Raw genomic sequence first — 16337 nt, forward strand, 5'->3', positions numbered from 1 at the left:
TTTTTCTTTATTTAAAAATTTAGAACAAATTAGAACAATATTTTTTGGGAAGATTTTCGACAATTTCCAATATTTTTCTTGTCAACTGGAAAATCTGTTTTAATAATAAATTAATTTTATTTTATTAGGTCTTTTTAAAAAACAAAAAGTTTCCAAAATTTTTATTCAAAGAAAAAGAATAGGTAAAGTAATTAAATATTTACAGTAAAGGGAAACTTTAACTAAAGATTTATTTTTGAGACTTTCGAGACTCTAAAAAAGAATTCTTATTGCTGGAAATGGGTTGATAATTCTGATAAAATTGAAGAAAACAATTATTAAAATATTCTCATTATTATTTTGTTTTTGTCATTAAAAATTAATTTTTAAATTGATTAATAAATTCATTCTTCAACTATTTTGTTCTAACAAAGAATCGTGCAAAGAATTAAATACAGCTGTTCCTTAAATCTTTTAAATTTTTAAATTCCATTAAAATAAAGCAATAAATAAAATTTCAATAATGGAGGTTTTAATTTATTATTGGATTTATTGATTTTCTTAATGAAAAGTGTTTCAATTTAGTTCTTATGCGTGCAAAGAATGTTAAGGAACTTTTTAAAATCAAAAATCTATTATTAAAATCTAATTTAAATTACTTTCTTAATCGTTTTATTTAAAAAATAAAACGACTTATTAATATAGAAATGTACAAAATGGCGTCGTGTCAATATTAATTTTTTGCATGAGAAACCAGCAAAAGAAGCTCTGACTTTTGTCAATCGTCTTAAAAACAAGTTAACACATCCTGGACGGCTTGACGCACATCGGCGTCCACTGACAGTTCTCAATTCTGTACGCTGTAACAATTTGCCACTCTTTTTGCGTTTGACATTTACCCGGTAGGAAAACTTCCCCAACATTTTTTCAGCCAATTTTGATTGCTGACTCGTAAGGTGTTCATATATGATTAATAAATTTATTATTTATTAAATTTCTGACATGATTTGGAATCAATTTGAAATGATTTGAGATTGATGTGACAAGAAAATGGAAATCTAGAATATTCCATTCTATTAATCTTGACATTGACAATAGAACGAATAGAACATTCTTTTAGATACTATTATCCTATAAAGAAAAAATATGAAAAATATCATGTCAGGGGAAAAAAAAATTTCAAAAATTAAAAAGAAAACAAGAAATAAGTAGAAGGATATTTAGAATATTCTAGTTTTCTTTAATTGCTCTGTCACAGAGAAGATTTTAGCTAAATACATGTATTATGAAGTTTTCAGAATTTTTAGAACAAAAAAATCAACCTGCTCGTTCACGTTATCATTACCATTTATTTTTAATATAAAATAATGTAAATGCTAGAAAATTCTCAAAATGGTTCAGAACGGATGGCGAAGCAATTTTTTTTGACATATCTGGTATATTTTCTCGTTTCAACATAACCTAATTTTTATTATGGTGCCCGAAAAAAGTGAGAATTATGAAATAAATTAGCAAAGAAAAGCTTCCAGAAGTTTCCCTTTAGGCTATAAAATAATGTTCTAGCTGAAAATTTACATTTAAATTTAATTTTAAGTGTTTTGTAGCTGAAAATCTTCATTGCATAAAACTTTAGGTGAGTTAGGTTATATATTTTGCGAAAAGAAAATTTTCCTCTTACATAACCTCAATTTAATTTTTGTGATAAAAAAATGCTACGTAATGTTTAATAGCAAAAAGGAAACTCGTCTGAGAGATTTTCACTGAAATTATCCCATAAATCTGACTTTTTCCCACGTAAATATAAAAGTGCGGTTATGTTGGAATGAGAAAAAAATGCCAAATATGTCCAAAAAATGCTCTTCACCAATATCATACCATTTAAACTATTCCTCTGACTGTTCTGTGAGCTTGAATTTGATGTTCAACATACAACAGTTATAGTGAAATTTTAAAGAAAGATTTTTGAAATTTAAATTGTATTTTAATATGAATATTATTCTTTTTTTATTGTTTTGTTTTCGATTATTTTATATTAAAAGAATATTTGTGTTTCACTTAAGTGAGTATTCTTCTCAAATAAATATTTTCTGATAACGTGCGAAGAACATAAGCACACTATGGTCCCACCGGGTAACATTTCTGGACGCCAGTGACTAATTGTTACATGTCGCGTAAAAAACCTTTGGGAAGTATTTTACCCGTCGTCAGTGTGTTAAGCAATCAGGAAGTTTTATTTGGGATTCCCAATGAGCCAGCACGTGTTTTCTTTATAATATTTTTAACACTTTTAATTAGAATAATAAAATTCAATGCCAGTGCTACTTTTTTAGACCTATAGAAAAACGTAGACAATGCTTCGGAGAGCGAACAAAATGGTGCGGTAGCGTCAATTTTGATACCCAACTCTTTGCATTTCAATGCGGTCTGGTTGGGGTTTAGCTGGGAAAACTGCTGGACGATCTCTAGCACTTTAGTCAGTCGTTCGAGTTGCTTCACAGCGATCGGACATACCCTGCAGATCAGTCTGCAAGTTTAAAATCTTTCTACTTTGTCTCAATAAATCAGATTTCTTGTGAGTTTTCCGGTTTTGATTGGTTTTTCCCCTGCAACGGCCATCCTGACTGTGTAAGTTTTACAAAAGATAAGAAAAATCTTCTAAAAATGGGGCAAATTACACACAATTCAATGAAAAAAATCTCTCTCATTTGCTGTACTTTTAATACGATTGGGGAATTTTATTTGATGCCCCAAAGTGTTTTGCTATCACTAATAAGGTCACATTTTAAGATTAAGAACAAAAAAAGGGGAAAATTGTGTAACAATTGGGGGCAAAAAAATTCATAACGAAATCCCCACAAACTGAGCACAAAAAAATTCCTTTTAGTGGGACACGGGATGCTTTATGATCAAATTAAATAATTAATTCTCTTGCTTTTTCCACATAGAGATCATTCCTTTTAGTTCACAATATGTTTTTTCTTTGGCACTAATTAATTTTTATGCTGCTGCTGCCAAAAACGCGCACCACAACGAGACCTTGAGATGGATCGTCAAAGTTGAAATGATTTTTCTGAGAAATCACCATGTCTACCTTAAATAATTGTTGGTCACATAGCAAAATAAATAGTGCTCCATCGTGGGGAGATAGAAACAGAAAAAGATTTTCTGTAATATTTGCTTTTATCTTTTATTTGGACACAAGCTTATGCGATGTGAAACAGGTTTTTGTCCGGCAAAAGGGGGTAATCCGTTTCAATATAGAAATACCCATCACACACCTTTTTGGAAAACCCCATGCGATGTCATGTAAAAAAAAACTGCGAGAGAGGGAGAGAATACAAATATCACGTGAAATTGCTTCACAATCAATCTCTAAAAATTTATTAGAAATTGGAAGGAAACTTATAACGTACGAGGTAAATTGTCGCTTCGCTCCAATTTACCTCGACCCGCTTCGCGGGGATTTGTTGCGCTTCGCGCAAATTTTAAAGAAAATAAATTGTGAAGGTTTAAAGGTAGATTAGGGCGATTAGGGCCACTTATCAATCCCAAAGAAAAATTCGCAAAGAAAAGAAATCATTTTCATACAACATTTCAGGCGCCAAATTCAAAAATTCGCAAAAACTGCATGAGAGTTATATGGGGGCTACCCGAAGGGGGGCTTTGGGGGGGAAATGAATACGGCCACTCGAAAGCGCCTGATATAAGGAGCCTCTGTACCAAATTTCATCGCAATCGGTTAAACGGTGTAGATTTGTATAGCTGTACAGACACGAAGATTACCAACAAACAGACCTTTCTTTATTATATAGATAAAACGCAAATGGTTGAAGGTTGCAATTCATTGCATTGCAAATCACAATCTCAGAATTTTGGGTGATTTCTGTACAAAACTTCCCTATTGTTAATCCAAAAACTACTTAAAAATTCATTTCAATCAAATTGTGAAACACAATTTGAGGTAAAAATCCGGCATTGAAGTCTTTCTTTAATATGCTTTTATCTTTCTTTTGCATCTTCGGTTAAAGTACTTCAGATCTCTCAATGCCCTTTGATTATCATGGCAGAAACAAAAGTTTTGCTTTTATTTTCATAGTCGTTAAGTGGCCATTTTAATTTATCTAATGAATTAAAAAAAAAAAGGAAAATTGACAATAAATTCGTAGAATGATTCCCCCCAGTATTTATCTCTCGTCCAGCATCTTTGAAATATAGAATTTCCAATGAATATGCGACTTATCGCGGTAACACCAACACACCAATGGGGGACAAAATAGCGTTAGATAATACAGAGTAGTGGAAATAAAATATTCAAATTGCGGTTGATCCTATGTTCAATTCTCAAGCGCATCTTCTCGATCTAATGATTTTAATCGCAATGTAATGCATAGGTATTAGTTAATTGGAATGCAATAGAATTCAATCAGTCCACATTCCTAATAGTGGGGCAATGGGCATTGACAAATAATTAAAAAAAAATGGTGTAAATTCAGGAGTAAGAATTTAAGGTTATGTTCTTCACGTTGTTCTTTTCTCGCAGCAAAGCAATCAAAATTTCGCTTTCTATTGGCAAAATTTTAAAGAAAGATAAATGAACAATGTGGATAACAAATATCTACTTTCAATTACCCAATCTCTAAGTGTTTAAGCATACATTTTGTTTTTTTTGTTTGAGTTTGCTCTTTTATTTTCAAATTTCTATGAAAAATAACGTATTTTCAATGCAAATATGTAATAGATAATGACAATCGCTAATGTAGTCAATGATAGAAATTAAACTTCATTTTAGACTTATAAAACGATCATAATTTTTTTTCTTTTTCAGTTTTACTTTCAGGACCTAAAAAGGTCAAAAAATGCAACACCTAAGGCTGACTCTTGTGCTCGTGACCACGCTCGCCGTGGGGCTGAAAGCACAGAGCGACACTGGAAGCCTCGATGACCTCATCAACCAGATCTTCACGTCAACGCCGGGGATCGGTGGAAAGGATCCAGTGGTCACTCCTGCACCCCCAACGCAGCGTCCCCCAACCCAGCGTCCTGCCACAATTCCACCTATTCCATCAGAGAAACCAATTCAGGTAAGAAATTATGATTATTTCATCGCAAAAGAGACGTGTGGTTGCGTGTGAAAGTTCGCTGTTGAAATACTGAGTGACACAGAGAAAAACCCAAAAGAGCTCTCGGTAGCCTTGACCATTCGATTGAGTTCACGCCTAAAAGATAATTTTACGTCAAGAAAATAATGCAATTGTTAAAGCAAATGTGTCAGAAGGATACAAGTCTTTAAAAAAAAATGGCGGACATATTTGGATTTTAAACAAATGAATCCATTTTGATTTTCAACCGTTTTTTGTTGTATTTTAAATTTCATATAAAATTTAGAGACAAAAAGACAAAATCCTTTAAAAATCACAAAAGCAAAAGAAACTAAAATCCCATAACACGTTATTCTTGAACTCTCTTACAAAATAAATGCCTTCAGTCTGGAGGCTTTTACACGTCTCTATGTTCTTCAAAACCTCTCATGCCATTGAAATACAAACGAGAAAATTTACATAGACGGAAAGAGAGGCACTTAAGCAACTTATTAGCACTCGACGTTTAGCGATAAGAACCAACTATTAAAAGTCCATCAACTCTTTTTTGTGTTGAATTTGCAGACTTGCGATGGAGGTGAATGCGTGCCATACTATCGATGCTCCCAGGATGGCAATATCATTACAACTGGTGATGGTTTGTTGGATATTAGGATTGATGTTGAGGACGAACCACGCCCGTGTCCAGATTATTTCGAAAAATGCTGTGCTTTAAAGGATAAGCAAGTGAAACCCATTCTCCCACCCGTGCAGATCCGTGAAGGATGTGGCAATCGGAATCAAGATGGAATAGGCTTCCGTATCACCGGTGACAAGGATAATGAGGCGCAATTTGGCGAGTTCCCGTGGATGATCGCGATTCTCAAGGAGGAACAAGCTATTTCGCAAACCCTCAATGTCTATCAGTGCGGTTAGTACTTATTTTTTTCTTTTTATTTTATTTTATTTAAAAGACAAAAAGAAAGTATACTAAGGTGGTGTGCTAATCAACGTCTGGCAAACGAGTTTCTTGCAAATATTCCAAATGAACTCATTTGCATATTTTTCTTATTTAATCTGGTAATTTAAACTAAAGGTGTTTTTATCAGCCGGTACATCGAGTTCTCCGCATGTTCCAATGCGAAAAACCAGAAATAGAATGAGAATCACAGCTTTTATTATTTCAAAGATTTTATTTGATTTCTTACAAATTAATTTACATCGAAATTCAATTATTTTTTATGTAGAGATAAATTAAATCTTTTATCATTAATTTACCGCATGAAATGTTTCTTGGAATCCGTTCTTTTACAACTATGTACTTACCACATGGAGGTCAGAAGATTTACTGGGAAGCATTAGTTTTTTTCTGATTATTGAAATTAATAAGTAATTTTTGATTTCCTTACCTTTTTTGGCATTGATTTCCCAAATTTCTTAAAAGTTCTTCATGTGGTAATGACTTGAATTTTTGTAAGAACTTTCATTAATTGAGTTCAATCCTTACCTTTTTATATAGGTTTTATTTGACATGAATACAAAATGAAACTTTAAGTTGTAAACATATCAATATGCTGCTTTTTTATGAATTTAACTCAAAGCTGAATTCATAACATTTGACTTGATTGATCGTAATCCTTTTTGGATTGAAAATTAACTATTTTCCGGCTCAAAGGACTAAATTTTCCTTATAAAAACATTCAGCTGTCTTCCATCAACAAAACAATTACAATATGAAGTATGCTGCAAGTCTTGAAAATCCTTACACAGTAATTTTTTTTTCTTTTGGAATTAAACGGTTATTAAAACGTCTCTAATTCTTTTCCACAGGCGGCAGTCTTATCCATCCCCAAGTTGTTCTTACGGCTGCTCACTGTGTCGATGGGAAGCAACCCAATGTCCTGAAGGTTCGTGCTGGAGAATGGGATACGCAGACAAAGAATGAAATTTACGCACATCAGGATCGCGAAGTTGAGAGCTTTATCATCCATCAGGACTACTACAAGGGTGCACTGTTCAATGATATTGCCCTCCTGTTCCTCAAGACGCCTCTTGATCTTGCTGAAAATGTTCAGACGGTCTGCTTGCCGCCACAGGACTTTAATTTCGACACATCACGTTGCTATGCTTCTGGATGGGGTAAGGATGTCTTCGGCAAGGAAGGCAAGTACCAGGTGATCCTCAAGAAGATCGATCTACCCATTGTACCCCATGAACCGTGCCAGAGTGCTCTGCGTACAACACGCCTTGGGCGCTTCTTTGAACTTCACGACAGCTTCATCTGCGCCGGTGGGGAACCAATGAAGGACACATGCAAAGGTGATGGAGGTTCTCCACTTGCATGCCCCTCTGGACCAGCATCAACACGCTACTACCAAGCTGGTATTGTGGCATGGGGTATTGGATGTGGTGAGAAGCAAATTCCAGGTGTCTACGTGAATGTTGCACACTTCCGCAATTGGATCGATGAACAAATGAACCTCAAGAGATTCGGCACTAAGTCCTATACTCTGTAGATATCAGGATGATTCAGTTGGGTGTCCTTTTAAATTTCATTTTTTGTCTTTTTTTTCTACTGAATCATTTTGTGTCGATACTGGAGAGTGAATGAAGAAAATAAAATGTTTTTTTTAACCTCTGGATATACAAATGTTTGTCACTGAATCCCATGTCACGGTACATTCCCCCAATGTCCATATACATTTCACGCATTGCGAGCAAAACAGGGGTTTTTCCATCAAGATCAAGCACACAGTACCTTCCCAGAGAGTATGACTCACCTGCTTTGTATTATAGAGAGTCAACAGTCGTCGCATTGTCATCAAACATTGTCTGTAAAGGCCTGGCCATACTTCAGCGTCAAAAGACGTTGTACGTTGTTTTTTCTCACTTGCGCCTTGTCAAATTGTATCGCGCTGTCACTGTCAAACAAGAAACGCGGTTTCTATGTTATATAACTGCCTTTCTTGTTTGACAGTGACAACGCGATACATTTTGACAAAGAGCAAGTGAGAAAAAACAACGAACAGCGTCTTTTGACGCTGAAGTATGGTTAAGCTTTAATTATACAATTTTCGCAGTTTAATGCTAACGAGAGGATTGCACGTCGCACTTGGGCATTTTACATGATAAATATGGCAGAAATCTTTGCCGGAAATCTCGTGTAAATATTTACAAATTAGTGGGGATTTCATGTTAAAGATCAGAAAAAATGAGAGAATATACATCTCAAATGCAATTTTTAATAATTCCCATAAGAACACTATTGAGGAGATAATGGCGCGAATGGCGCATTTAATGGTAAACGCCAAATGGTCTGGAATGGTAAATCCACGATAAATGGTTCAATTCAAACTCCCCAACAGAGCGTATAAAATTCCATTGACCCCAAGCGAAGGTGATTTTTTCGAGAATCCCCCAAAAAAGCAATAAATTTTAATTTAATGCATAAAAACCTTAAAATACAGTTTGGATTTAAAATAGGGTGTTCTTGCGATTTGTACGTTGAAGCGTCATCCAGAATGGCATTAACCGCGTAAAACCTGCACAGAACGCACAGAAACATTAAGAATTAAATTTTAATTGAAGCTCTCTTTGTTAAGGTGGATGTATTTTAATTTTTTAATCCTTTCTAATTTTTTTTTAAATTGAAATTTTTTTATCGCGATTTTTTATCGTGATTTTAATTTGTGAACGTTCTCTAAGGAAATTTCGATATAGAATAAATAATCTTTTTCTTTCTTATGTCAACCCTTTCACGTTCTTGTGGTCATTCATAGACCCAAACGTGAAGCATTTTTTTCCCAATTTTTTTTTAAGAACTTAATGATTTTTCCAAATTAAAAATGCAACAAAATATAACAGAGAGCAAAGAAGCAAAAGAAGACGTTCTGACTGAGAATCATCGCCTAAGAGCATCCCCAGAATAAATATCGTGATAAAAAGTGGGTAATGTTTCATTGTTTCTGTAGATACAAAAACGTTAACGTAAGACATTTAAAGGAATAGCTTAACTAGTAACGATATAGAAAAAAAATGTTTAAGGTTTGAATTATCCGAATTATCGCAATTTTTTAGGTTAAATAGGCCGCCATTTTGAAAGATGCGACAGCATTGAAGCGTTACTAGCTAATTTTTATAGTATTTTTACTTACAATTATCTAAAATAATGTTCTTTAACTTCTTTTGCATATTTTCATCACACAAAACGAAAGAAATTTCTGAAAAAAAGATCTTTCGCGAGATCTCCATTTTTTTCGAATGCAGGCATTTCAACTGTCAAAATAATTTATTAATACATTACAAAGGTAAAAAGAATTTAAAAAAAAAAAAGTAGTAAAAAAATATTTGGCAACTTTCATTGGTTACGGGGGGATTTTGGTTGTTTTGATAAGAAAATCAACTACGAATTAGCATAAGACGACACCGAGACACTCCTTTGTTGACAAAGAGTGTGGAAAGTCCTTGAATTTATTTTCACAATAAAAAAGTCCTCGCGTGTGAATTAATTGGCTGTCTTCTTGGATAAATTTTCTCGTGGTGCTTCTTTCTCACTCATAGCGATTGCGAGTATAAAACTGGATTTTTTGTAATATACCACAAAAGGCCAAAAAGTTTATATTCGAGCACTTTTCGTGGTGGGACGAATACACTGCTGTAAGAGCTGGGGAGCTACTCAGAGTGATTTCAGAGCGCCAGTTTCTTTCGTGCACTCAAGTGATCTTCACGATCGCCAAGAGACGAGCAAGCACCACGCGTGTGCCCATACGGTTGATCTCATCGCGCACGTGAAGACCATAAGGAAAAGATCACAAGGAATCTTTTTCTTTGTATTTTGTGTAAAAAGAAAAATTTTAATCCAGAAATTTTTGTGGTTGAGGAAAATTCCATGAAAGTGTTAATTAATTAATTAAAGATTCAAAAAAAAAAATGCCGATAAGATCACTCCGTGCGTGTCTTTTGGTGCTCCTTGTTGGCAGTGGGTGTTGCCAGGACTCCCTCAATGATCGCGTTCAGTCAGTTTTTGGTACTGGAGGAACACCAGGAAGACCGGCAAGTCCCGGAAATGCCACCAGCACATTAAGTCAAACAGGCGGATTTGGTGAAATTGTTACACCTGAACCCATAGTTGAGGTAATTAAGTCATAAATGTTCTTGCACAACACTGTAAATGCGACTTTTGTACGAAAAACCGTTGAGAGATGAAAGTTAAGAAAACTCATTAATTTTGCAATCAAATGCCGTCACAACATTTTTATGCGAGGAAAAAAGACTTTTAAAGCTATTTAATTAAATGTCCACAACAAAAAATCTTGTTGACAAAAATTGAGAAGAGAATTAATGAGGGGATTGTTGAATGATTAATTTGCCTCACAATCAGAAGTTTTCCATTCAAACTCCTTCCTTGTAGTCAGTCAGCCAAAATGTTGTATAGCAATGAGATTATATTTTTATAGATTAGCATAATTTTGATTTTTTTTCAGGCAATATTATATGTATTTTGCAAGCAGGATTAATTTTAAAATAGATTAATCGTTTCACTGGATCAACTGACTGTATTAACCCTTTAACGTTTTTTGGGTCATACCCTGACCCAAAACGAAAATGATTTTTTAGAGATTCTTCTAGTTAATATTTTTGGATGCTTTCTTCGCCAGTATAAAGCTAAAGGATCATCCTTTCAAGACATATTTTTTTGATTCGTCCAATTAATTCCTTTATAGCCGATTTTTTGCATCAAACTTGGGAAAAATTGGTCGATTTTCATCACTTTGAAAATCAGTCTTTTTTTCAATTTTATAATTTTCCGATAATCTAAATCGACTTGAATCTTATAAATAGACTAAATAACAAGAAAAAATTGCTTTATGGGAACCTTGAAAGTCGAACCAATTTTCCAAAACGCTTTTCCAAACTTTTTGGGTCAGCATATGACCCAATGGGCGGGAAGGGATACAAAACGCGGAATTTTTGACACTCATTTCCCATACATAAACAGTGCGGTGAAGTGGCTGGATGAGCCACGATTTTCAGTGATTTGTGTGATTTCCTGGCCAGAACCTCTGGCCAGGATATGTTCTAATGGAGGGATGGGTATCCTTCTTTAGTGTTGTGTTAAGTTTAATGCAATTTTGTGGTAAATTTAACGCAAAACCGTGACAAGGTGCGTGTTTACAGTGCGGAGAAGTGGCTGAATGGGCCCCGAATTTCAGTGATTTGACCGATTTCCTGGCCAGAATCACTGGCTGGGATGTGTTCTGATGGAGGATTAGGTATTCTCCTTTACCCTTCTGTGAAGTTTTATCCAAATATGTGGTAAATAAGTGGTAAATTAACCAGAAAATCGGGGCAATGTGTGTGATTAGAGGAACCTTCACCTGGGATGACACTGAAAATCCTGACCAAACCACTTCTGGTCGGTTTGAATCTCATTGTAGTTCATCCCAGGGTGCTTCCGAGGCGTCTTGGGGGTAACATTACCGGCCACGGACACAGAGTGCTTCTTAATAGTGAATATCAAAAATCCGTGTTTTGTATCCCTTGCGGTCCATTGGGTCATATGCTGACCCAAAGCTTTTCCGGAAAATCCGTAAGTTGGAAAATTTTTTTTTCGACTGAAATTCATATAATTAGGCCCAAAGAGTTGGAAAATAGCAAAATTTCCAAAATCGGCCCAGCAGTTTAGGCGCGGACCTTAAAGGGTTAAAGTTCATTTTGTCTTCTTGAGAACTAAAAAACTCTTTAATTAATCATAATTTTTATAAATTTATTTTAATATTAACTTTGTTCGTAGAATATTAAAGCACTCTGAGGTATTCCTTATTTACATACGCATAATTAAAGGACTGAGAGCAATAATCTCCCGGTTGACAAAGGTGGAACAATTTTTTTTAGTAGCTGACGTTCCAAAATTAAATGTTTTATATATTTTTTCATTCAATTTCAAGACCAATTAGGGAATATTTATTCTCTATGAAAATTTATGAAACTAATTGTTCGATAAAAGTGATAAATTCATCAGGGAAAAATGACACTGCGGGTCAGCCGGGTAATTATTCCGACAGGAGTAACTATTAAGTACATTTAGCGTAAAAAAAAACAACTTCTGAGCATATTTTATTGATCTCTAATGTATTAATGAATTATAAGTATTTAATGTTTTTTTTGTACCCTTCCCGTAGTTTTTTCTTAATTTTTTTTTAATTAATCAGTTCCGCATTTTTAGCGAATAAACAGCGAAAAAAAAACCTGTATAGTATTAAAATTTAAATTAAAATAAATTTAGTAAAACAATAAAAAATAATAAATTATTTTGTCACATTTTTATGTGCTTTTCGGCATCTTGTATGTATTAACGTTAAACCTCCTTAAATAGACCAAAGGAAAGCTTTTTCACGTAAATCCTACTAAAGAATACTTTAAAAATTCTTATTTTTTTCATGTTGAACAGCCAACACAAACGCCACAAATCCTGACCACAGACAGTGGGGAACAATGTAAATGTGTCCCCTACTACCTGTGTGATCCTACAACCAAATCAACACGCACAGATGGACAACTTGATGGATTTGGGATCATTGACATCCGTTTTGATCCACGAACATGCCAAGATGTGCTGGATGTGTGCTGTTTGGAGGGAAAGGAACGCGAAAAACCCATCGTTGTACCACCAGTTACAACCCAGCCGGATCGTCCGCGTGGTTGTGGAATACGGAATGTTGGAGGGTTGGATTTTACCCTCAGCGGAAATACGGTATATTGCTTCTCAGACATATTATTTTCACAAAAAATCTTTTCTACATTAATAAATGATTCTTTCGTTGCAGAATGAAGCAGGTTTTGGGGAATTCCCATGGACAGTTGCTCTAATTCGCATCCGGGATGATTCTTGCTTGTGCGGTGGATCGCTGATTCATCCGAGAGTCGTTCTCACAGGAAATCACTGCGTACGCCAAATTCCAGCCAATGATATCAAGGTTAGAGCTGGAGAATGGGATACGCAAACCACGAAGGAACGTCTACCGTATCAGGAGCGCAATGTTATGCAAGCAATTACCCATCCCAGCTACAATGTGAGGACACTGGCTAACAATATTGCCCTTCTGGTACTCACAACGCCATTCACACTGATGGATCACATTAATCCCATCTGCTTGCCACAGCAGAACTTCCAATCAACAAGTGATTCCTGCTTTGCCAGTGGATGGGGTAAGGCATCAATTGGACTGAATTTTTTTTATTTTTAATGAGAAAAATTCTCTTGAATTTCTTTAAGAAGATTTTCTTCAACTCTCTGGAAGTTTTTCTTCAAATTTTAGGAAAATATTCTCTTCAATTTCAGGAGATTATCTTGAATTTCTTGAAGAAAATTCTCTAAAATTTGTTAAAGAAGACTTTTCTATTTCTTAAAGAAAATTCCCTTCAATTTCTTAAAGGAAATTCTCTTTAAATTCTTGAAGAAAATTCTCTTCAATTTTAAAAGAAAATTCTCTTCAATTTCTTGAAGAAAATTCCCTTCAATTTCTTAAACAAAATTTCTTTAAAAGCGTTTAAAAGTCTTTAGGAAATCTCTTTGGACAATTTCGCCCCAATAGACAGTATATTATTATAGAGATCAATTTGAACTTCCTCTTTCGTTCAGAAACTCCATTTTTATGCAATTATTACTTATGTAATTCATGTAGTTAAGTCTTTTCTTAAAAACTTACGCGAGGGAAGAGGTTTTGTCCAACAGGATATGTATCTTCATTAGCTTTTCATTCACTCCAGCCCCCATATTGAGCACTTTCACAAATTCCTCCTACTTTCTTTAAATTCCACAGGTAAAGATGTATTTGGAAAGGCGGGAAAGTACAGTGTGATAATGAAGCGTGTTCAACTCCCAATGGTACCATTCAGGCAGTGTGAGACAGCTCTACAGAAAACTCGCTTAGGTCCCTCATTCCGTTTGGATTCCACATTTGTCTGCGCCGGTGGGATTCCTGGCATCGATACGTGTACCGGTGATGGTGGAGCACCCCTTGTGTGTCCCATTGGGGCCTCCACAAGCAACAGATACGTCCAAACAGGCATTGTTTCCTGGGGTATTGGATGCAAAGAAGATCATCCGGCTGTTTACACGCACGTAGCACTCTTCCGCAACTGGATTGACATGCAAATGAATAGTCTGGGACTCGATACGAGTTCTTATACACCTCAGTGATGACACTACAGCAAAAGATCCTCCAGGAATTCATTAAACTCCTCTTCACGGCTCTTGTCCTCCACGGGGACGTCTGTGAGAAGAAAAAATCAGCATTTTAATTTCATATAATAGAAATAAAATTAAGTCTTAAGATACCTTTAGCAGTCCAAACATTCTCCTGCACATCAGCGTCTTCCTTTACCTCTTCCTCAGCAGTAACTTCACTCTCTGCATTTTCCGGAAGCATTTGACCGTCCGAGGCTTTGGAATTTGTACCCACATCTCCAGATGGTCTCTTCTTTGACACTCCTTCGAGTTTTCCACGAGATTTCCTCTTCGCAAGTCTCTTCTTCGTGTGGTAATTCAATTTCCGGGAACATTCCACACACAGCCGGACTTTCACGAGAGCAGACTTTCTCTGTCCATGTTCAGTGTAGTTAAAATTTACTTCCCAACTAGTAAGCCCATCCTTTTCCCCACAATGCTTATTGCCACAGATAAATTGCCCACGACCAAGAACAATTTCATTCTCAGTTCGCCATCGAAGTCCAACTTGGTTCTTCTTGTACTGCGTCAAATCACATATACAGTACTCCCGGAAGAGTTTGCTGTAGTAGCTCTTGGCCAGCTGACGCTCCCACGAGAGATTTGTCTCCGTGTCATCCCACAGGAACTGATGATTCTCCCGGATTACATCAATGTCGGTCTTTCCTCTCCTTGCAGCTTTCTTCTGTTCCTCAATATGAGCCATCAAGGCTCGGTGAAGCTCAAATCTGTCCATTCCTCTGAACATATTCCCTGCCATTATTCCCTTCTTGTCTCCTTCCGTTTTTCTCTTTCTTTCTTTCCTAATCGGAAGTAATTGAACCCACAAAGAACAGAAGAAAATTGAAAATTTTCAAGAGAACAAACTATTTCGGTGTTTCCTTGGTCAGGAAAAGTAAGGTTATGTTTTCAGCAGAGCTCAATGTACTTTAGTATGCAGCAGATGAGATTCTCTTGTTTACTCCGATGTAAAACGTATTCCAATTTCGGCAAATTCTATAATGTTCTAGCCCTTCTAGCTTAATTAAAAGAGCAGGAAGAACATAACATTTTTTTAGAGTGATCTTTCAATATGGCGGTAAGAATTATCCACGAAAAGGGCGCTAAAACGATTTTTTTGTAGGAGTATTATTCTCCTTCCGGGGGTGGATGCTGGTTTAAAAGAAACGCTACCTTTTCCCAAAGCTTTCGGCGTTAACCAAACCTTCCTCAGTGGTACTAGAGGCGTTAATAACGATCACTAACAACTCGTTAGGATTTTGCTTTGAAAATCAATATTTCATGAAATTTTCAAGGATACGTGAAAACCAAAAAATGGTAAAATTGGTAAAGTTGGTAAAATGAAAAATTATTTTACAATTAGTAAGAGTAAGTAAAATAAGATACAAAATCTGTGTATTCTCAAGTAAAAGAATCTCTTGCTACGTTCGAATTTCGAATAAATCTTCGCTGACATGAGAAAATTGAAGAGAGGATGAGAGAAAAACCAGAGAGAGATTTTGTACATGTTTGGTGAAATCACTCATACATCAGACGCTGCATGCATACATAGCAATTAGTAGCATGTGAAAATTTACAAACATATTCTGTGGCTATGTTTGTAGCATTTGTAGGTATGTATATCACAGGTGGCAACACCAAATTAAAAAAAAAATCATCAAATTCTTATCAAATCCGCATTCATGCAACAGAAGTCTTAATTAACATTCTTTTATTAATTTTACTTCTTAAAATGATTAAACTATTCCTTCATTTTCTCTTGATTTTTTAAATGAAATAATAATGAATGTCTTTTCTAATGAATTCGTCCTTTAAATATGTATTTAGGACAGTTAGGACCCTTAGTTTTTATCGTTTATCGTCCTTGCCCGATTTTTTTTAACATGGTTAGTGTGGAAATCATACACAATCATAAAAAAATGAGTCCATCTCCTTCCTGCATTGTGTTAAAAAAAACGTGCCACGAAGAAAAAAACTTCACAACCCTATCGTGAGGAAGTGATAACAAGAGTTCTGAACTGAATTTAATCATATAGCTCGTCGACATATGC

The 16337-nt window shown here is 35.2% G+C and overlaps 2 protein-coding genes across 2 annotated transcripts; one reads left to right on the top strand and one right to left on the bottom strand.

Annotated features, from left to right (window-relative positions):
• The first annotated feature begins 2443 nt into the window (after positions 1–2443).
• Positions 2444–14396, top strand: LOC129794518 (uncharacterized). Its single transcript, XM_055835270.1, has 9 exons — positions 2444–2604; positions 4805–5060; positions 5643–5988; positions 6888–7569; positions 9998–10190; positions 11419–11646; positions 12508–12810; positions 12884–13265; positions 13880–14396. The coding sequence occupies exons 2-9, from the start codon at positions 4836–4838 to the stop codon at positions 14257–14259; spliced, it is 2739 nt and encodes a 912-aa protein (XP_055691245.1). The 5' UTR covers positions 2444–2604; positions 4805–4835; the 3' UTR covers positions 14260–14396.
• Positions 12816–15506, bottom strand: LOC129796405 (protein FRA10AC1 homolog). The gene is made up of 2 exons (XM_055838315.1): positions 14398–15506; positions 12816–14332 (listed from the first exon to the last, which is right to left on the bottom strand). Exons 1-2 carry the CDS (start codon positions 15044–15046, stop codon positions 14265–14267), a joined length of 717 nt encoding a protein of 238 aa, XP_055694290.1. The 5' UTR covers positions 15047–15506; the 3' UTR covers positions 12816–14264.
• Positions 15507–16337: the final 831 nt, after the last annotated feature.

The sequence above is a fragment of the Lutzomyia longipalpis genome, chromosome 4, assembly GCF_024334085.1.
Source record: "Lutzomyia longipalpis isolate SR_M1_2022 chromosome 4, ASM2433408v1".
In the NCBI taxonomy this organism is placed as follows: Eukaryota; Metazoa; Arthropoda; class Insecta; order Diptera; family Psychodidae; genus Lutzomyia; species Lutzomyia longipalpis.